Source organism: Phymastichus coffea, unplaced genomic scaffold (genome assembly GCF_024137745.1).
Source record: "Phymastichus coffea isolate CEN01 unplaced genomic scaffold, Cenicafe_Pcof_1.1 PCOF00006, whole genome shotgun sequence".
NCBI classification, from domain to species: domain Eukaryota; kingdom Metazoa; phylum Arthropoda; class Insecta; order Hymenoptera; family Eulophidae; genus Phymastichus; species Phymastichus coffea.
This window is the reverse complement of record NW_026706817.1, coordinates 9,356,412-9,379,849: the sequence shown is the minus strand read 5'-3', so window position 1 is coordinate 9,379,849 and position 23,438 is coordinate 9,356,412. Positions and strand designations below refer to the sequence as shown.

At 39.7% G+C, this 23,438-nt stretch overlaps 1 protein-coding gene across 1 annotated transcript; it reads left to right on the top strand.

Moving 5' to 3' along the window:
• The first annotated feature begins 10,762 nt into the window (after positions 1 to 10,762).
• On the top strand, positions 10,763 to 12,786 carry LOC131668188 (zinc finger MYM-type protein 1-like). The gene is made up of 5 exons (XM_058942134.1): positions 10,763 to 10,784; positions 10,845 to 11,069; positions 11,180 to 12,301; positions 12,362 to 12,571; positions 12,620 to 12,786. Exons 1-5 carry the CDS (start codon positions 10,763 to 10,765, stop codon positions 12,784 to 12,786), a joined length of 1,746 nt encoding a protein of 581 aa, XP_058798117.1.
• Positions 12,787 to 23,438: the final 10,652 nt, after the last annotated feature.

The window sequence follows — 23,438 nt, the reverse complement described above, 5'->3', positions numbered from 1 at the left end:
GTCGCGGCAATCACTGCCTGCCACTCAACCGACCACCAAACCCGCCAGTCCCAGAAACACGCTAAAGCTGCTTCGGTTTGCTGAAAGAAAAACCCCCTCCACCTCCTGAAAAGAAAAGCACGGCAACGCACGCGACCCCGGTCACCAACGGCAAACGAAGGAACAAAAAACGGACAACCTACCGGTGCAACGATTGTCGGTCTCGCTGCCGATCCACCTCCCCCTATGCCGCGTCGTTAAGCACCTGTCACCGCTACCGATTCGCGATCATCCTACTCGCGCACGCGTCGCGCCCTCCCCACAAGGGATGCCATGTAACGGAATTATTTAAGCCGACTATTCGTTGAAGAATACTTGCTCGCGGCCGTCCGCACAACATTTATCAAAGGAGGGCTCGGGAAGCACGAATGCTCCCACGACTGAATGGCACACCGAGCGTGTGTGCCAATCGCGCACGAATTGAAGGAAAATCGGGAAAACGAACGGGTTGACGCAATAATATATGACACATATATATATAACAAACTTTATTAATACGAACACAATAAAAGAAAAATAAAAGAAAAAAGAACACAAATTAATAAGTGGACGGAGCACGCACACTCCGTCTCACAAATCAGTAGAACTCGCTAATCCGCTTAATTGGATTATCGGCAATCACTGCCCGATAATCCGCTTAAGCCTAAACGCCCGCGAACGCACTCGCGACCTCAACACCTGGCAACGGGGGCCGGCATCACTGCCCGACCTGCACCGTTGCACCCGCGAACACCCCGGACATGCAAGAGAGCGAGAGAAAGAGAGAGAGAGAGAGAAAACCGGCACCGACCTTCCCAACGGCGACTTCAGGTGAAGATGGCCGCTCCCGGTCAACGGCTGCGGCTTGCTGCTGCTGCTGATGTTGTTGCTGTTGCTGTTGCTGCTGCAGCTGTTGCTGTTGTCGCTGTTGCGGCTGCTCAGCTGTTGCTGTTGTTGCTGTTGCGGCTGCTCAGCCGCTCGCCGGACTCGCTCGCCGAACGGGCTTCGCTTTCACCCGCGCACACCGGTGCTGGGCGGCAAGGCTTGGCTGGGCGCGACCCAGCCACTCACTCTCACTCAACCCAAACAAACCCACCGATGCACGCCCACACACCGGGTGCGCATCCACAAAAAACAACCCGACGTGGCGAAGCACCGCACCGCTTCCAACAACCAACGAAAAAAAAACCCGGAAATCGGCGACGACAAAATAAACGCGCACACGCGATCGGCCAGCCCAAACGATACTGCCGATTTTCCCCCCGGCTGCGCACGCATCGGATCCGTGCGCAGCTCGCGCTCTCCCCATCCCGCTCGCTCTCCCGCATGACGATCCTGGCAACGGATCGCCATCCCGTCGGCCGCCCTCAGCTCCGCCAATGCCCGTTCGCCGCACCTCAAACAAAGAAAAACCAGGCATGAGAGTGTATACCAACACACTCTCAGCCCGGGTGTAGCGAACGGACGAGAGAGAGACGAAGGAGAAGTCGGCGAGCCGAAATTCTCCGTCACACCATGTATATTGACTTTTCGACGAGGATAGTTTCGACGTGCTGGTTTGTGTAACTCATCCACCACTCTTTGATGTCTCATTTTCAATCTATTTGTTAAAGTTCTTCTGCTCTGCTGTTAGCAATTTTGGGATGAATTTCGCACATACGCGTTTCATTCCTAAATTTTCGATTAAAATTTCTGAAATGATAGTTTTTGGTATCCCAAGGTCTTCTTCTAGTTCTCGCACAGTCATACGACGATCTTGTTCTATTGCAAGTCGCACCCGCTCAATATTATCTGCGGTTTTTGTCGTCGAAGTTCGGCCGGAACGAGAATCACTATCGACAGAAGTACGACCATCCTTCAACCGTTTATACCACTCTTTTATTCGTGTTTTGCTCATACACTCGCTTGCGAAGGCCTTTTGCATCATTTCAATAGTTTCCAAACTCGCTTTCCCGAGTTGAAAGCAAAATTTGATGCAAATTCGTTGATCTTGTTTTTCAGTCATGTTTGACAATATCAAAATCCGACGAACGCGAAAAAGGCACTGTAAACAAAGACACGCTGCACATGAATTATACGTCCGGCAGGTGTCAGTAAGTAAGCAATACGAGTAGATTCGTGAGGCTTTACTGTTGACGTTTCTGTCCGGTATAAGTCGCTCGGTCACTATGGCGGAAAGATATAAGCGTAGGCCCGATACTTTCCGGACAGACCTCGTAATAATGTTAAATAGATTAACTCTATATTTATTTAATTTTGAGCAATCTATCTCATGAATATTCAATTTTTCTTTATTATTGAAATAGTGGAGACAGCTTTCACATAGATCAATTTGTGCAGTATGTTTCGTTACTTGACTTCTAACAAGAGCAGATAAGTTTTTAATCCATACATAGTGAAATTTTAATTTGAAATTATCATTGTTATTTGATCTATTAGAATTTTCTGTTTCATTCTCATCAATATAATCGCTTTGTAGTAACAAAAGATTGACATGCTTATCTTGTTTTAAAGTTGATATATAATAGGGTGAGACTTCGAATTTGAAACCGTATTTTTTTAGTATGTATAGATTTATTGAAATACTATACAATTTTTCAAATTTAGGAATATTATTTACCTCAACAGGAAAGTTTATATCATCGAATTTCAGTTCATTCGCAAAGGGCATATAATTTTGAAATCTTTCGCTATGAAATCTAGCTGGATGAAGACATGCAAGTACAGCCCATTTAAAACACTCATTATCTGTATTTTGAACATTGATACATGCTTTTTTATCTGCTATTTGTTTTGGTAGTTGAATATATGAGCCAGATTTGAAAGGATTAAATTTATTTATATTAACAGTAATACCGATAATAGTTTTTAATATCTAACCGGAATCTTTTTCTTGAAATTCTTCTAAATTTTTAAGTATAACATCTTCAATATTTTCTGTAAACCATAATTTAAGATCTGTCGTTCTATAAATGGAAACATTTTCGGTGTTGAAATACTTTACTTGAATGTCCTTTACATTATCTTTTATTACGGTAAATTGATCTGACATTTCTATATTTATTTTTAGAGCATTATGAATTGAAAGATATTTTGGTAATTGTAATTGTAAGAGTTTATTTGCCGCTTTTAAGTATGCTTTATTTCACGCCAAATAACTCCGTCCCCTTCAATTTAGTTTGGAATGACTCGTAAGGGGGTAACATTTCCTCCGACTTTTATGGAATTATTTAAATTGATTTCGATTGAATTCAAATGAGAAGCGCAAATTTGATATCTCTGTCGTATTGCTCTACTTAAGTTAGGCTGTAACATATATTCTTCAAAAGAATTTAAAGCAGTAATTATTATATCTGTCCATCTAATAAAATCATCCTTATTAGCATCTGAGTTGTAATAAGCTTTCCATACATCGCGTACTGTATTTTCAAAATAAGAAATAGAAACCATTGTAATGAAAATGCACGTAGGATAATTAGTAATAATACTATTACTACTACTACTACTACTACTACTAGTGTTACTACTACTACTAGTACTACTACTAGTACTACTACTACTACTACTACTAGTACTACTACTAGTACTACTACTACTACTACTACTAGTACTACTACTACTACTACTACTACTACTACTACTACTACTACTACTACTACTACTACTACTACTACTACTACTACTACTACTACTACTACTACTACTACTACTACTACTACTACTACTACTACTACAAGTACTACTACTACTACTACTACTAGTACTACTACTACTGGTTGTCACTGCTAAGAAAGCTAGTGAAGCGGGCTGTCTTGAAAGACTGCGCTCTTTTCCAATCGAGCACGGCCTTTAAGCACTGTGGTGGCGCAGAAAGCAGCGGTTTCGGCGCTGTAGGTTGAAGAGGTAGTAGTTAGATGAATGGCGGGGGGGGGAGGTAGGTGGTGGTTGCGCCTAGCAAGCTAGAGACTCTACCCCCTCTTCGAGGGCCCACACTCAGCCAGTATAAGCTTACTAAGCGTCCTACTATTGAAGTGAGAGAGACCATCATATAGCTTACCAAACACCCTACCAACTTCTACAGCATCCTACCTTAACAACCTCTGTAGGTGGATGGGTGGATGGCTTGATGGAGGGAAGGGACTCTGTCGGAGTGCCCTCTGGCTTCTGTCTCAGGACATACACATATACTTTATGCATTGGCTACGCATCTTCAAGGTACATCGATTACCATTTAGATACTCAGCGGGAGGTGTCAAAAGTACATCAAATGCGTTTTAGACACTTGGCATAGGGTCTCACTCTGTCGAAGGGGCCCACTGACACGCGGAAGGTGTCAAAGGTACATCAAATGCGTTTTAGACACTCAGCATGAGGTCCCACCTTATCAAGATAAAAAGGTGTCGCGGTAGTGTGATACGACGACACCTTCATCGGGCAGCCTCTTTGTGTCCCAGGACATACACATATCCCTTATACATTGGCGGCATTTTTTGTCGGCTCCTTTGTGTCCCAGAACATATATTGCTTATTTACTATTGTACATTATTTAGATTTTTTTTCTCTAAAATTAAATACATATTTTTGTAGTCTGAAACACTATGTTTTATACGATCGTCTATTTATTCTGAGCTTGAAAATAAATACTTTGTAAAAGAATGGAGAGCCATAATTATTTATAATCTGCAACGGTAGTCGATTTGATCAATATACTCGTGATGCTAGGGCGAACGTCTAAGAGAGAGAGGGGGGGGCGCGAGAGTTCAAAGTTTCCGTTAAGCCTTAGCTATTGTGTATTAGAGTACCGACAAATAGATTTCACTGTGTTTTGCCGAATTTCCGTCAAAAGTTTTCTTGATTTTTTTGGATACGTGCGCGAGTGATCGCAAGTAGTGTCACGGTAGCAGCAGCAAGCGAGCAACAGCTTTTGTCAGAGAAACAGCAGATTCGTGAGCGAGGCAGCGCAGCTGGTCTCGCAGGATCACCAACAGTTAATTTCTTTAACAATTACGGCTGATCACCATAATTGCACCGCAGAGTAGGTGCACCTCCCTTTTTCTGCGCGACAAAATATTCACGAGAATATTTTGTCTATCGCGACTGTTATTTTTGTATTCGCGCCGAACGTTAGATTTCGCGGCAGAATTTTGATTTCTCTCTCTCTCCCCGTATTATTATTGAATTTTGTAAATCCTATTCGCAAGCGTTAGTCTTTTAGCCCGCCAAGGACTGTAGTTTATTAGAGATAAACAATATTAATTTTATTCACCGCATTACGTTATTTCGATTCCTATTAGTTTAACGGATCTAGCACCGGTTAAATTTTAAACCGAATTCATCTAGGGGATTAGTTGGAATTAGCATTAGGTCACTCACACCTAAGATAAATCGAGTGTCACGAGTCAGATGACTTAAGGTTAGTTCAACTCTGTCGGAAAGAAGACATTGAAACGAAAGTATCAAACGTAAAGGCGAATACACGTGTACTCATACGTGTTTAACGGAGCGGTGGTTAGCTCTGCATCGTGGGAGTTTGTGCTTTAATAAATTCCTTTTGTACTAGCTAATCTACTCCGGTACAAATCTAATATAAAAGATTACATTGTGTAACTTGAATAATTTTATTTTATTCTGGTTCAATGATAAATTTTAAAGTTCTACAAAGAGAAAATTTGGTGGCAAAAAAAGATAGATTGTATGTTTATGGATCTTCCTCTTGTCAGCGTGATTGTGCTTCGAGACATATACGTGATGATCGTAGGCTCCTGTTAACGCATGCGAATGGGAGAAAGCAGGATAGGGCAGCCACAATCAGGTTTTATATAATCACCTTATTCCAGATGTGCTTTCCTCATGGGAAATCTTAGTAGCGACTCTCAATCTTGCTTTTTCTATATTAGATATATATCATTAAAGTTCTCATTCTATTCTTAATATTAATTAATTATTATAAAAAAAACTAAATTACGGTCTGCCGTGATAAAATTTAAATTTTTTTAAATAGGAGCCCCTATTTTAGATATCGCATTCAGAAGAGGGGAAAACTATACGTTTAAAAATTAAACAGAAAGTCAAAATAACCTCAACTGAGTCAAATGATGGTCAAAAAGTAAGTTGGCAGGAAAACCTGTAGAATTCTTGTGAAAAACAAGAATTGTGAATGTCTTTAGTAATTTTTAACGAGGAAGTAAATGACGACCTAAGACTTAATCATGATACTACTTCTTAAAATTATTGTGAGGTCAATCTCAATTCTTTAAAAATTTTTCTATTTATATCCAGTATATAAACTAACCCGGTTCCCCCCGTTAACACAAGAGATATAAGTATATATTTTATGCATGCTAGGTGTGTCGTCAGTAATGCATCTGCGTTGTTTGCTGTGAGGCTCAGACGGCGTGGTTACATCGCTTTAGCTGAAAAGGCGCGAATTACAACGTAGCGCGAGTAGAATGGACACAGAGGAACTAGGTAAAAGAATATAGAGTCAACTCACAGATGCGCAATATACGTACAGAGATAACAACGATACGCAAGAGAAGAAGAGACAGCATGTGTCGTGCCAAGCGAGAGATAGATAGCTATCGAGCGGGTACTTACAAATATTGCGTCCTCGCTAGTCACAACTATATCCGAAACGTCGGCTCCGCTGAATGCATCCTCGCTAGTTGCAACTCTTCCGCTGTGACCTGTGCACCGCACTCTTTACAATCACTACGTACAAAGGATTCTCTTACGATAGAGAAACTTCTCCTTTTCTCTGCGATTGTTGTCAATGCGTTGTCGCTGAAAATCCCATGATGCCGAGCTCTTTGTCCTGACCCCATCCGTTCTCTTCCAAAGCTCTCCGCTAAGTTACTCAACTCGCGGGTTCCACTAAATCTCCACGCGCGCGTTTGCGTGCCCCAATCAGTGTGCGTTGTAACAAGCCCACGTCGCGTGCACATGTATCTCTCTCGTAGTCTAACTCACATGCTTTAGCACTCCGTCGTATATGTGCCTCTCTCTCTTTTCCTACTGTCACATACCTTGCGCTAGTAATCGTGAACAATAATTAATTGATAGCATACAGCTGTAAATGTTATTCTATAAGGCATAATCTCAAATGCAACACAATAATATTAATACATAGAAAGGTATTTAACTAATAGGGAGAGAGAAACATAACGAGACAACATTCTTACTCATTATAATCCTAGAAATTAAGAGAAATTTATTTAGATTTTATCTTTTTGTTTTGATTTCGGTTACAGTCAAGTTAACAAAGGCAATCGAGAAATAGATAGAGGAGTTGAGGAAGTTCTAAGACACACTAGATAATGTAAGACATCTACTATGCGATATTTAAGATCAACCTAGCAACGGACTCGATTGAGACGGCTTCCGTAGAAGCCGTGCACGTATCAAAAGATGCAAGGCAATTTTCACAGAATCAGAGAAATATGGCAGAAAACCTTCGAACTATCCTGGTCGACGTTCTGACTATCGATCAGAATATCAACGATGAACTATCCCTCCTTCTTACCCTCTCAACCCGCTCGTAAATCAAATTTCTACCTAAGTAGATACTAACAATACAGGGAACATAAACGATAAGATAATACAATCTAACACAATGGATAAAATAAAAGAAACGATTTCAAAATTAAATAAGACGTTAGTAATAAGCCTCCGTGAAAAGCTTACAATTAAGAGAAACTAAAAACTATCAAACAAGAGTATCCTTAATATTTGGCTCGATTCACTACACTCAAAGTTAACTTTACATCATTTAATGCGTATTAAAAAATAGCATGAAAAACAGTGCCGTCTTTATCTACCTCGGGGCTCTAGGCCTGATGGGCCGGGGCCCTCTTAAGGCTGCAACTTGTCATTACCAACGGCTTGCCACCACCTACTCTTCGTCCGTTGCGTGAGAAAAAAAGAGCGTACGCGCTATCGCGATCCTATATTAATACACATTGGCGTCTTTTCTCCGCACTAATCACATTTTCTTTAGCTACTCCCACCACTAATTATGATCGTCTTATGCACGCGACAAAATCAGTGCTATCGCGTAGTCTCGCGTCCCTACTCCCAAATCTTCGACCAATGACCAAAACGCGGCAAGTGTTTCAAAAATGAATAAAATTCGAACGCCTTGCAACGATATGTCACTGTGATTTTTGTTGTCGTGAAGTTAAGTGCAGTGAAAAAAAATGCAGCGTGAAAACGATAGTGCAGTGAGTGATGAATTGTTGGCAGTGCCGTCTTTATCTACCTCGGGGCTCTAGGCCTGATGGGCCGGGGCCCTCTTAAGGTGGCGAAAATCTCATGAAATCAATATGAGATGTAATTTTTTACGAAACGATGGCTTGATTTTAACTTTAATTTTTTAGTCAATTTGAATCGAAGAGAACATTTCCGATATTCGATATTCGTCGATATTTCTGTAGATATATTGAAAATTATTTTTGTAATGATTTGATATGATATTGAACTTTTATAGCGATTGACAAAATATTCAATACAGTTTTCGGAATCGAATCATTTTTTCGAGGCGAAATCACCTAACAAAATTATACAGGGAACGATATCAGCAATATGAACTACTATGAGTTATGGAACGTGCAATACTTACATTTACATATACGATTTTTCCATTGTAATGTGCAATATCATTCAATTTCAATATTGATCTCATAATCACATAGTGCTCCCGTCATCGAATTTCTGGACATGCTCAATTTATCATGTATAATGCCGAGAGAATGATGTGACCGTTGCTGTCTGTGATCGCAACATTTGTTGCTTGTAGGTAGTCATGCTTGTGTGGTTCTATTTCGTGGTGTTTAATTGTGTTTTTTATTACTATTGCCGTTCCTCCATGAGCCTTACCGTCGGGATGATTTGTACTGTACAGTGTATATCGTGGGATTTTGAAAAAACTTTTGTGTGTGAAATGAGTTTCAGAAATTAGCATTATATCGATATTGTTTTCTATGAGAAAAGGTTTTAATTCTATGCTTCTTTGCGCTAAACCGTTAGCGTTCCAAATTGCTATTTTTATTTTTGTATTCATTTTATCTTGTTTAGAAGCGTGTTGATTAGGTTTAACATAGTGTCCATTTTATTCATCATTTGCATCATCATTTGCATCATGTTTACGAATTGACTGTCGTTGGTGTTTACTGTTTGTTGTGGTGTCGGTGTTTGTTTGGGTTCAGTATTTGTCGTGTTTTTATTTTAGGTTGCTGCCTGTGCATAAGTAACGTCTGGTCTAACGGTATTTTCGGGCATTTGTTTTGCCCTTAACGGTGGAAAAAGTTTTTGCTGTAAGAGTATCCTTGCACTGCAGCCCTTATAACTAGCCACATGATTCCCTCCACAGTTTGCACACTTTACTTCATTTATTTTTGTTCGGATTGGGCAATCGCTGGTGAGATGATTGCTTGCGCATTTTACGCAGACTGGAGGTCGGTGGCAATAATTTTTGGTGTGACCAAATTCTTGGCAGCGCATGCATTGAGGGATATCTTTTTTTTTATGCGGAGGTTCAAAGCTAATTATTTGTTGCATTAGTTTTTTTATTTCAAATATTTCTTTGTTATTTTCTTTCGGTTTTACTTCAATAAAGAATATTGGCAACGGTTGTTTTGTGATTTTGTGCTTTATATTTGTAATTCTTACTACTTCGTGGTTAAATGACTCAATTTCAATTTTTAATTCGTCTATGTCTACTGTTGGATGCATGTTCTTTAGTACAGCTTTGTACGGTTTATTTTCTTTACGCTGAAATGTGTAGAAATCGGTATTTTTTTTTTCAAGTTCATTGACTGTTTGTGTGAAGAGTTCCGGTTTATTGATTTGTATTTTGATTTCGTTATTATTTAAAATTTTTAACGTGTATTCATTTTTTGCTATCTGGTCGAGCAATTCACGTAGTGGGGTTATTTTTAAGACACCATTAACATAAATTGGTGGTGATTTCGCAGCTTTTGGAATTACGGTTTGATTTTGAATATTTGATTTACCTGTGTTATCACTGATTTCCATTTCTTGCAATACCTCGTATTGATTACTTGTTTCTATTTCCTTTGGGCTATTTCCGAGCCAGTAGTCCTTAATGTGTGTTTGTCTTTTTTTAACTGATTTGTTTTCATCTGGACTATTTCTTGGGCGCTTTTGTTGGGCAATTTTCCAGGTTGTTGTTTCATCGTTTATTTCTTTCGAATTTTTTATTGGTGTGATCTGCACCTTTTCTTTTATTGTAGCCATGACGGCTAAGCTAATGCTACTATTTGTCTGTATGATTTGGTTTTGTTTGTTTTATTTGCTCTATGTTTCTTTGATATGTCTGTTTACTGTCACTGTCTAACGGTCACTTTAAACTTAGAGAGCGATCATTCGCACATCTGAACACCTCGAGCGTTACGAGTGAACTGATCAATAAAAGTAATATCCAATTTGTTACACAGGTAAAAATATATTAGATAATTGATTATTTGCTATTATCTGTCGTTGTTGTTTAAAACAGTATATCAATATAATTTTATAAGATGTAAGATTACTTATGCTTATATTGCTTATTGCTTATTTCTAATTCAAATTAACTAGCTGAACCAACTGCGCGCTCGACTGCGCGCCTATGCACTCAGAGACAACTTGAGGCTTGCTCGCGTATATCATACCAATAAAATATCTTCCCAACGCTCCCGCGACTACGTGATAATATGCTCGCGAAGCTAGCTTTATTTTTTCGGAATGGATGAAGTTCCGAAAGTCTTGCAGTAAAACCCGTCATTATTTACAATGGCATTTTCGCTGAATATTTTTTTTTATATCGATAGAATCAGTTGCCATCACGAAGGTCGAAGAGGAAGAAGCCAATAGAGTTCTTGTGCAAAATGTAGGTGACAAAAAAGAAGGAGCAAATAAAGTTGGTGCATTACGAAATGTCGAAAATGTAGATGATTTAAAAGGCGAGATTAACGAGATAAAAGTTGCTTCACAAACTATCGATGGCCCCGCGTCCTGCGAACATGCACTTCAAGACAATAGTAATACTGTACAAGGTAAATCTTAAAAATGTAGAACATCGTAGAATTGATAATGTAATTTTTTTTAATTCACACCACCAGAAATTTATTGTTAACGTGACTTTATCGGGCTTTCAATTATTTAGGGAACGTCAAACCGAACGAAAATACAAAGAATTACAGCACTGATCCTGCTCTGTGGAATTTAGATAATGATCTAGTCAATTATTGGTTGAGAAAAGGAGCAGATTTCGGTCGGAACAATGACGGTAAATTCAAGAAATCGGCTCGTGAATACATTGACAGTGAAGGAAAAGTGAAAATTCGAACCTTACAGCCATCCTTGTTTCAATGTGAGTTAAAAAATGGTCAAATAATTGAAAGAGACTGGTTGATCTACTCGCCATCGAATGGTTGTGTATATTGTTTTATATGTAGACTTTTTTCGAATCATCAAAGCAGCCAATTTAGTTCAGTTGGTTTCAATGACTGGAAAAATGGCATAAGACGCGTTATCGAACATAACGGCGGAAGTGAACATAAAGAATGTTTAAATATATACGGGAAACGTAAAAATACAGTTGGCTGTATCGACAATCAAATTTGTCAACAAGCGGAGAAAGAATTTGCGTACTGGAAAGAGTTAGTAGGTCATTTGGTAAAAGCAATCAAGTTTTTAGCTTCTAGAGGTCTTGCTTTCCGAGGAAAAAATCAAACTATAGGATCAAAAAAAAATGGGAATTACTTGGGTTTATTAGAATTGATGGGTGATTATAGTCCATTTATCAAAGATCATTTGAAGAAATATGGGAATAAAGGTCATGGGCATACGTCATATTTATCAGCGAATATTTGCGAGGAACTTATTGAATTGATGGGTATAAAAGTTTTTGAATATATTTTAAATGAACTGAGACAAGCGAAATATTATTCTATTAGTGTAGATTCTACACCTGATAACACGAAAAGAGATCAACTCTCTTTTACCGTTCGATATGTCAACGAAAAAGGACCAATAGAACGATTTCTGAAATTTATATCGATTGAGAGTCATAAATCGGAGTATTTAACTAATACAGTTTTTGGATTTTTGGATGAAAACAGTGTAACTTTAGGTGATTGCCGTGGTCAGTCATACGACAACGCAACAAATATGTCTGGCCAATACACAGGACTGCAAGCTCGAATTAAAGAAGCCAATAAATATGCTGAGTATTGCCCATGTGCAGGGCATTTTTTGAATTTAGTAGGATTTTCAGCAGCGCAGTGTAATCTAAAAATAAAAATATTTTTCGATACGTTGCAGCGCTTATATGTTTTTTTATCAGGTTCTACTAACAGGTGGCAAAAATTGAAAGAAGCTTTAGATGTTTTAGAAACTGTGTTGAAGGTTCTGAAATCACTGAGTGAAACGCGATGGTCGGCTCGTGTTGACGCTGTATCGGCTGTTTATCATGCATATGACACAATTTTATTGGTTCTTGATGAATTAGCAAAAGATGATACAGCCAAAAGTGAAGTCCAAGTAGAAGCAGCAAGTTTGTATAAAAGCTTGACTTAGTTTAGCAATGTTTTTTTGCTTGTAGTCTGGTATGATATTTTGTCTAAAATTCATGCGACTAATTTAACTCTGCAAAAAGCAAATGTAGATCTAGGCGTTGTAGTGAGTTTGTTAGAATCGTTAGAACAGTACATCGGAGGTCTAAGGGAAAAATTTGATATTTTTTTAGAATCTGCAAAAGTGTTTGCCTAATTGGAAGAGATACCTGAAGATGAAAATGTAAGAACAAGAACGCGTAGCACCAGATTCCAACGATTCGAAGGCACAAGCGAAAATACCACTTTTTCTTACGTTGATAGTCTCAGAGTAGAAATTTTTTATCCCATAATCGATAGTCTGATCGTAAGCTTACAAAAAAGAAAAAAAGCCTACAATGAGTTGAACAAAAATTTTACTTTCTTGACAAAGTTACGAAATTTGAATGATCAACAAATCACTGAAAATTGCAAAAACATTGCAGCAAAATATGACAAGGATTTATGTGAAGAAAGCTTGATATCGGAATGCATACAATTCAAAAGTTATTTAACTGCAACTGGCGCTGACGACAAACTATCATTTCTAGAACTGTACACCAAAATCCATAGCGATGGTATAAGATCGACATTCCCTAACATAGAAATAGTTCTGCGTATTTTTCTGTGCATGATGGTGACAAATTGTAGCGGCGATAGGTCTTTCTCTGTTTTAAAATACCTGAAAAATGATCACCGTAGTAGTATGCTGGATGCTCGCTTGAGTTGGCTAGCAATAATGTACATTGAGTGTGATGTTTTAGATTTAATCGAAATCAATGATTTAATTAGTGATTTTTCTCAGAAAAAATCAAGAAAAAAGCTGTAAATAGACTAAAGTGTAAGAAATAAATAAGATTAAAAAAAAATATATTGTACTTAAATTTTTTTAAATTAATAATACTATTGCATTTCCATTTTACGATGAATTCGATAACTCGATTGTTTTATGAAGAAAACTTTAAAATTTTTTTCCGAAATTTTTATATTTCTATCGAAATTTGAGCAAGTACTCCTTGGCAGGGGGCCCTTGGGAATGCCTGGGGCCCTAGGCCTCGGCCTTTCAGGCCTGTGCATAAAGACGGTACTGATGAAAAATATAAGAACGATATAATTAAATAATACTAAAACAAAATTAATTAGTAAGATATTATAATTAATTATATTAATAATTATCATTACATAAAGATTTTTAATTTAACAGAGCCAGATTACATTTTTAACCAAATCAGAGAATTCGGATTCACTAAAAATTATTGTTTTAAAAGCGCAGTTTGTGTGAAATGCGCAAAATATAATACAACTAGCGAGTGTCCAATAAATTAAGAGAAAGAACATGAAATCAAACAAAATAAGCAGCTATAAATCAAAACAAAGAAAATGAGATGCACGAATGATAACAATCTTATAATCATACGGAATCAAGTAAACACTCAAAAGAAGAGCACACATACAAACTAGAATAAATGATGGAACAATTAATGAGTAGGATGGGAACCATACTAAATATATTGATAACTGTAATGAATAAAATGGCATAATAAACTTATTAAAAATTGTTATCTGGAATGCAAATGAACTCATGCAGAAAAACCAGGAATTAAAAGTATTTTTAATATATGAAAATATTGATTCAAATTATTCAAAACACTGGGACATCGTTTTCTAATGAGAGGAGACTTTCATGCGAAACATTCATGGTGAGGTTTACGATCATTCACACCAATATACAGAGGCAAAATTCTTTATGAAACTTTCCTTAAAAATAATTATATACTAATATCTACTAGCTAACTAACATACTAGCCAACAGACACAAAGAAGAAACCGGATTTCATTAACTTCGCAATAGCTGACGGTATAAATAAAATGTACATTGAAGTTTTCTTATGCTTGGACCTTCCATCAGATCATTTCTTGATATTATTCTTTTTACACTCAACAGTACACAAAACTATAAACAACCTCATAATAACAGATTGAAAAAAATATACATGAATCATAGAGGAATGTACTAAATGTAATGTACCTCTCAAATCTGCTACAAATATAGCAAACAATATTAATACATTCAGCTCACTCCTAACTGAAGCCATTAACCAATCCTCTACTACTGTAACGAAGAGAAAATCTCAACAAATTATCTCCTCCACAGTAGAACAAATGATTACTGATAAAAAGGTATTAGAAGACTAGATCGAGCTAGAATAAAACGAAACTAAATAAAGCACTTAGAGAACTGAAGAAAGTATTGTACGCAGAGAAAAATGAATAAATACAAAAGAATCTCAGATTTTCTTAGATTGAACGAAGCAACGAATTACTTATAGTGGAAAGCGACTAAACGGCCAAACAGATCAATTTCATTCATACCAACCATTCGAAAAAACTGTGAAACATGGGCCAAATGAGACGAGGAAAAACGCTACAATTTCCACAAATTATCTAAGCGAAGTAATCAAACCACAATAAAGGATAATTTCTGACCAAGAAGAAGAAAAATTAAAAAGCTTCTCACAAAAGCAATTAGATACGTAACTATAATATTTAATGCATGCTTCCATCTTTGCTATTTTCCTTCTCAATGGAAAGTAGCAGAGATTGTTTTAATACTTAAACCCAGTAAAGAAACTGAATTCATGACTTCATAGAGACCGATTAGACTACTATGAGTACATTTAAAAGTTTACGAAAAAATCATACTAGAATAAACCCAAATATAATAGATAGAAAACTTGTCCTATTACGGTTTCAGAGGTCATCATTTCTCGATCGAACAAGTGAATAGAAGAGTATTAATAGCAAAAAAATCCATCGAAAATAAATAATACTACACAGGTATTCCTCGACGTTGTTCAGGCGTTTGCTGAAGTCTGGCATAAGTGGTTTCTACAAAAACTTAAGGGATTTTTTCCTAAATGCTACAGTGATTTACTACAATTTTACCTACAAAATAGAATCTTTCAAGTAAAAATCAATAAAGAAGTCCCAAAACGGCAAGTAATAAAAACAGGAGTACCATAAGGTAGTGTTTTATTCCTAGTATTTTACCTGCTTTTGACATTGGACCTATCAGAGTCTCCAAATATTCTAACAGCAACATATGCTAACGATAAAGCAGTACTAACAACACATCAAGAAGCAACAATAGAATTAAAAATATTAAAAATTTATATTGATAATCATCTTCAAAATTGGCTAAATTAATGGAGAATAATATGAAACAAATGTAAATTAATTCACACCACATTCGTTCTCCGTAAAGATAATTGTCCACCTATTACATTGAAAGGTAAATACATTCCGCAAAATGATCATGTCCAATACTTAGGCATACACTTTGATAGAAGATTAATATGTAAAGAACACATATTCACAAAACGAAAACAATTAGGATGAAAATGGAGAAAGATATACTGGCTCATTGGAGGAAGATCCGAGCTACCTCCTTCCTCTCGACAATCTACTCTGCTGTTTTGTGTGTGACCTGTCTATTGCTGATTTTATGCTTTATTTTTCTGGACATTTTGTGATTTCTCGACATGTTTTCTAAGCGACTTTGAATCTCAACAGGATCATGCCTGTCACTGAAAAGCTAGTCCAGCAAGTACGTCATTCCGTACTGTATTTTGTAAGCATTTGATATATAGCAGACCATCCCGGTGTGTCGGTGAGCGACTGGACTATCCCACAATCAAAGACTGGCAGTGTCGGTGGTCTAAAACAACTGAAAAGACTGTGTGAGTGCGTACGAGCTGGCATCGTTGCCGCTTGCCCTCATTGTTTTATAACCGACTCCTGCGACTCGCATCACCGGGCGATCCTGACTTTAGGCAGCTTCTGAGACTCGAGCGTGTCTAAAAACGACAATTGTAAGTGCCGCTCGATTTTGACTCTCTCCCTGACTACGTTTTTGCTCTCTCTTACACACTGCGCTTTTCTACCTTGTGTAATATCTTTAACTATCTTTTTATTACACGCTTTGTTCATATATTTATATCTCTGTTCGCTCCTTGAAGCCCCACTCTCTATCCAGTTCCTCAATAATTTAAATTAATGCGTGTTTGCGTTCGGATAAATTCGCGTCTCACAAGAAGCCTGTATTCACGACGCCTCCGCGGGCCCTTAGGCAGATCGGCCTTATAAGCGGCATACTACGCTACCGGATCGGGTTTGGCAAGACATCAGCGAAATCCGCACATTAAATTTGATTTCCGGCAATTTTAGGTGAGAACGTGTTCATTCCCTCGACGAACACACTTTTATATCAACGGGGAAAGCCAAGATGGGCGAAACCCCCGTTATATAATTTGGCGCCCAACGTGTTCCTGGAACAAAGGCCAAAGTCGTCGATACGCGAACTACGGAAAACTTAGGGCTACGCGAGTGCGCTTGTCTGAGAATTCGACGAAAGAATTTCGAGGTCGGCCGAGATGTCAGCGGCGAAAGTGCATAAAATTTTTGTGTATGAAAAATAAAAAAAACAGCGAATCTTTATGTCTGAAAATTTTGGTTGGTTGTGTGTGGTATTTTGCGTGATGTGTGCATGGTAGGCGTTTACGCTCGTTGACCTGATTTTAATTTTCGTTGCCGTTTATCGACATAGTAAATCAAAATTTTTTCGGAATTAGCATTTTCGCGAAATTTCTATTATTTTGTTTTTGGTAATTCGGCATTTTAAATGGTAAATGATAACGTACTATTCGATAGCGATTTTAGCATTTTCAAGAAAAATGTTGATAAATAAATTAAAAAGTGGGTATTTAAACTACCAAGCGACGAATTGAATGACGCGTTAAATCGACTAGAATTACGCGCTGAGGGTTCATTATATGAAAGAGGCGATCGCCTGTACAATCACTTGTATGGCGATTATACAGCAGCAGATTTCGTTCAAACGCAAGATCCGGAAGAGACTGCGATCGAACGACGCGATCAGCAGTACGTAACATACATGCAGGAAAATAATATGCCCCCTCGTTTACGCGATGCGTTGGTACACACGATGTATACTGTAACAAAAGATGACGACGATGAGGAAATAGATAATTCGGAAGCAGAGGGGGGGCCCACGGATTTACTGGCGAGCTCGCCGATAGAGCGCCATACAGACATGTCGTTTACGACGACAGTAGACACGCATCTTCCGATGTCAGGACAAACTCACGATGCGGCAAGCGCACTTGAATTTTCGACTACAAATCCGTCTGCCGGCTTGCCGCAAAATATGACGCTCGCGCAAAGCCCGTTTGATTTTCCTCTTCCTATCTCGTCCCAAAGTACTACAGTTACAACGGCGACCCTCACACACGCAATAACCTCCACTACACCAATGTACAATGGACCGGCACTGTACCAAAAGAACACCTCGTACCTTCTCATCGGTCAAATTGGCCGCGCGTTAAAGATAGGCAAAAGTTAGACATGATTATGGTGCGCTTGCCAAGCGGCGTTCCGCAATATATCCCTAAGCCGAAAGCAGACGAATTGAGACGCGCTCTTATAGCAGAACGCGACTTGATGCTTGCACACGAAGCAATGCGTCGTGAAGTAGAAGCTCTGAGAAAAACTCGCGAGCAAAGAAAAGCAAATAGGGGACTTGCAAAAGTTAATGCAGAGCTGCATGTGCAAATGCAAAACGTCGTCACGAGCGTACAGAAAAAATCAACAGTAGCAATAAACAGAGTAAAAGCGGGGAAAAGTGTCAATTTCCAAGACACATACGAGATTTTCGACACAACAAAATAAGACAACATCGAGGATTTATCGGCGCTACATTTACCAAGAGAAAGTCAAGGAAACTTGTTTTCGTCAACAACAAGACCATCGCACACGTTCCCAATGCAAACAACGAATCGGTACCCGAATGCAGCGGCGAGCACCGCCGCTCCTTGGCCGGCAGACGCGGCGTTACATGCGCCACATGCTCAGCCCGCATGCTCGAGCTGGGGGAGGGGAAACTCGGCTCAAGCGCCAGTTCCATCGCTCTCGCACAGCGTGCACGCATCTTACCCAACGCCTTCGTCACGCGGATTTCCAATGAGTAATACTCCGTACCCCCAAGCGAATACGCAAAGCTATTACGATACAGTGCGTACTAGCTTCAGCCATAAGAATATGGGCAAGACGATTAGAGAATGGAAAATCCAGTTCTCTGGGGATACGACTGTAAGCATCGAGGAGTTTCTCGAGCAGATCGAGGAAAATCAACGCGTTGACAGATAAACGGACGGTGAGTTGCTCGACTCGTTGACACCGTTATTTAAACGACCGGCTTTGCTGTGGTATCGTATGTTGAGGCGTACTTGGCATACATACGATGACTTTAAAAAAGATGCGTTGAGCACGTACAGCAAGTCGAGGAGAAACAAGTCCAATTTGGTAATTGAAGCATATCGACGTACACAAGGTACAGCCAATCAGTGACTATATCGCTTCTCTGTTCACAATTTTGAACCGATTCGAGAGACCCTGGCCTGAAGCGCAACAAATCGACTTGATTGTCGAAAATTTGCTGCCGAAGCTTAGGAAAAGAATGAAGCAAGTACAGAAAGCGCAGGAGGCTGAGGACGAGGAGTCCGAAGAAAATTATCACGAACCTCCTACGGCCGACAATTGTTTGTTGCCTGAAGTCGCTTGGCGTCCGCAGAAAGGAAAGACACAGAAGCCAAAGACAGCTCTTGCATCGATCACAAAAAAGGCGGTCGTGCCATCAGAGGCAGATATGGAAAAATATTTGCAAAAGTTTCTCGACAAGAAGCTAAAAGAAATGAATGCGGCAAAAAGCAAAGGACTTCCAGCTACACAGCAGCAAGTGAAGAGCGACAACGCAACAACTCCTACAGCACAGCCGAAAGAAGGCGAGAGCGCGCCCGCTGCACAACAACAACAATTTTCGAGCAACAGAGGCCGAGGCAGCTTTTATCGTGGCCGAAACCGAAGTGCGATCTGCCAGAATGGCTTTCGTACGAGAGAAGTCACACTGAAAAGTGACAAGAACAAAGACAAGGAACCAGATAAAGGGGGTGAAAAGTTTCTGTGCTGGGGATGCAGTTGGCCCGGATATACCCGATTCAACTGCCCAGAGTGCTCGCAAAAAAAAACGAATAAGGGAGCGAGTAGATGAGGTCCATACCGCTCCGACAGATACCCGGACCTTCGAGACTTCTAGCGTTGCGGGAGTGGCGCAGACATCGCGGGACATGATAGCTAACTCAATGCTAGCTCCGAGTTGCTCGAATGAAATGCGATCGTCGACTGATGGAGTTACCGCAGCTAGCGCTAGAGTTGACGAGTACCCTAGGTGGTGGCTGAATTTGAATTTCGGCCAGTTTTCGTTCAAAGCACTCTTCGATACAGGTGCATCACGCACCGTCCTCAGCCCAGTCGGACTACAGATTGCATCGTATTTAGGAATATGCCCGCGCTACTACGCTGGTCCAGGCGCAAAGGCGATTGATGGGCACATAGTGCCGATCGTCGCTAATGTGAAGTTACCATTCACAGTCGCAGGAGTGACTCATTACATAGATTGTCTGATTTTGAGCGAGTTAGACGTAGAGTGCACTTTAGATGCGGATTTCGTGCGCGCGTTTGGAGCTTGTCTCAATCCCGATACAAACTCCATGACGATAAAAGGCGCCGAGAAAGAAGTCCCAGTAATACTCTCGTCGCTCAGAACAGAAGAGTTAATGTCACTCGCTTCGCTTGGAATCGAGAATATCTCGAACGAGCAGCGACAAAAAATAGAAGATGTAATGAGCGAACTCTTGCCAGAGCCCTCGTGCGAAAAATTGGGTTGCACAGGATGGATGTAGACATGATATCGATGTAGGCAGCGCGTGTCCAGTGAAACAGCGATATTATCCTGTTTCCGAGAAGTTGGAAAAGAGAATAACGAGCAAGTGCACAAGATGCTTCGTGCAGGAATTATTCGTAAATCAAAGAGCGAGTGGTCCAGCCCAGTGGTCATGATGAGGAAACCGGACGGCACTTACCGATTTTTTATCGATTACAGAAAAATGAATGCGTTGTCTCGCGTGAGCGCATACCCATTGCCGTACATGGATATTATTTTGCGCAAGTTGCAGCACGCAAGGTATATATCGGCACTCGATTGTTCGGGGGCATTTTTGCAAATCCCTCTGACAGAGAGATCGATGCCGATCACAGCGTTCACTGTGCCAGGGCTTGGACTCTTTGAATTTACCAGAATGCCATATGGTTTGGCCGGCGGGCCCGCAACGTTTCAAATGTTAGCTGATAAAGTTATCACGCCTGAAATGGAACCGTATGCGTTTGTCTATCTTGACGATTTGATAATTGCGACCGAGACATTCGCAGACCATATTAAGTGGCTCACGCTTATTCTTAAACGAGTAAACGAAGCCGGCCTGACAATTAATCGCAAGAAATCAAAAATTTGCATGACCGAGGTACGTTATCTCGGCGTGCTAGTGAATCAAGATGGAAGCCGACCAGATCCGGAACGAGTGCGTCCAATACTCGAATATCCCGCACCGAGAAATTTGAAACAGCTGCGACGCTTTCTTGGGATGGCGTCGTGGTACAGAAAATTCATGGACGAATATGCCACGATTTGTGAGCCGCTCACTGCACTGACAAGGAAAAATGTGAAGTACGAGTGGAATGACGAGCAATGGGCTGCATTCGAGCAGATAAAAGGACTACTTGCGACTGCGCCTGTTCTCGCTCGGCCAGATTTTAACGCGCCATTCATAATTTAGTGCAACGCGAGCGATACTGGCCTCGGAAGTGTACTTCTTCAGCGCATTGACGGCGAAGATCACGTACTGTGTTACGCTAGTCGCACGTTGTCCGCGACAGAGTGCAGACTATCGGTGACGGAGCAAGAATGTCTCGCAGTGGTCTGGGCGATTGACAAGTTCAGGTCGTATATAGGTAGTCACCGATCACCATAGTCTCACGTGGTTAAGAAATCTAAAACATCCTAACGGAAAACTCGGCCGTTGGTCTCTGCAGCTGCAATCGTACGATTTCGATATTGTGCATCGTAAAGGAAAGGAGAATGTCGTGCCTGACGCGCTTTCTCGCATGTATGAGACTGACGAAGATGAAATTGCAGCGCTCGCATTGTTGAGAATCAGCGAGGATATCAGAGATCCTTGGTACTTGAAAGAGGGCAAACAAGTTCTCAACGATCCAACAGCTCACCCGTATTGGAAGGTTGTAGGCGGCCGCCTGTATACATACAGGTCAGACTTGATAATTGACGAGATGTTCGGAACGGACGACGACGCGTGGAAGCTCGTCGTGCCGCGCGAACAACGTGAACAAGTGCTCGCCGAATGCCACGAGGAACCAACGGCAGGACATCTCGGCCGCTACAAGACGCATAAGCGCGCAGTTTTACGGTATTATTGGCTGAATATTTATAACGACATTGCACACTACGTGCGCAATTGTCAAGCGTGCCAGCAAGTAAAGGTAGATCAGATGGCACCTGCAGGACTAATGGGTCGCCACATTGTCTCTCGGCCATGGGAGATAGTGTCAGGCGATACAATGGGACCATTCCCTCGATCGACGCAAGGGCACGAGCATCTATTGGTATTCGTCGATCTTTTCACACGATGGATCGAATGCATACCAATACGGAAAGCGAATGCTAAGACGATCAAGCGCGAGCTTAAAGAGCGCATCTTTTTGCGCTTCGGTATTCCGGACAAGTTTCTTTCGGATAACGGCACGCCGTTTAAAATCAAGCTCGTGGATGATTTTCTCAAAGCTCACGGCGTTATTCATGCGAAGTGCGCCCCGTACTCGCCAAAGAGTAATCCCACCGAGCGAAGTAATCGCACTGTCAAAACAATGATAACGACGTTCATCGAAGAAAAATATAACACTTGGGATGCGTACAGTGCCGGTCAGCCACTTTTACCCTCCCACGGGCAAAATCAGTCTAACTTCAAAGTTTTATATCTCTGGTAGAAATTAACGTACAGAGACGCGCGTGGATACGTTTGAAAGGTCTTTCGGAGAGCTTTCAAATGATATGACTCACGGTTGCCATCGATTGTTTTTTTAAATTTTGCAACAATTATGCAAAATTGAAAATTCTGAAGTTTTTTTATTATTTTTGACAATTAGCCAATTTTGCAAAAAAAATCGTACGAAAATTTGAAGTACATCATTTTTTAGCTATTACCAAGCCCTATCTGAATCACTCATCAAAAATTTATTTTCGTCAAATATGACGCGCGCACGGGCATTTGTCCTGGAAGTGACAGTTTTTTTCAACATTTTTTATCTCCGTCAAATTGTAACAATCGAACAAAATTTATAGGAGAAAAAATGTTTGTTTTTTCACGTAGAATACTGTAATAATTTTTTTTTCGGTTTTTCGAAAAATTTTTTTTTTCGGTTTTTTTCAATTTTTTTTTTCTCATAGTCGGTACGCTAAAAAGATGAGAAACCACAAAAAAAAATTTTTTTCCACCCATTTAATAATACTACATAACAAGTATCGTAAATTACATAAAAAAAAAAACTTTTTTTTTCGACCTTGAAAAATAATTTTATCAATAAATAAATGAAATAGCAACAAATGTGAAGTCAGAAAATATTTTTAATGTACACAAAGCAATAACTACGTATTATAAATTCACATAATAATATTTACATAGACTAAATACTTCAATTATCAAAATAGCACCGATATAATTACATTTCATAATGCTTCAATATCAAGTAACAATATTAAACGTTCAATTAATAAATACATAAATATCCATACAATAATCAGAATAAATTAAACTTTTTTTTCATCAAAATGTCCTCCTTTGTGCT

Excerpts from the sequence above, each read along its gene's own strand:
- LOC131668188 (XM_058942134.1), top strand. The coding sequence starts at position 10,763 with ATGAAGTTCCGAAAGTCTTGCA. Across the intron at positions 10,785-10,844 it reads GAAGTTCCGAAAGTCTTGCA|AATCAGTTGCCATCACGAAG; the intron begins GTAAAACCCGTC and ends TTATATCGATAG. Across the intron at positions 12,572-12,619 it reads AGTCCAAGTAGAAGCAGCAA|TCTGGTATGATATTTTGTCT; the intron begins GTTTGTATAAAA and ends TTTTGCTTGTAG.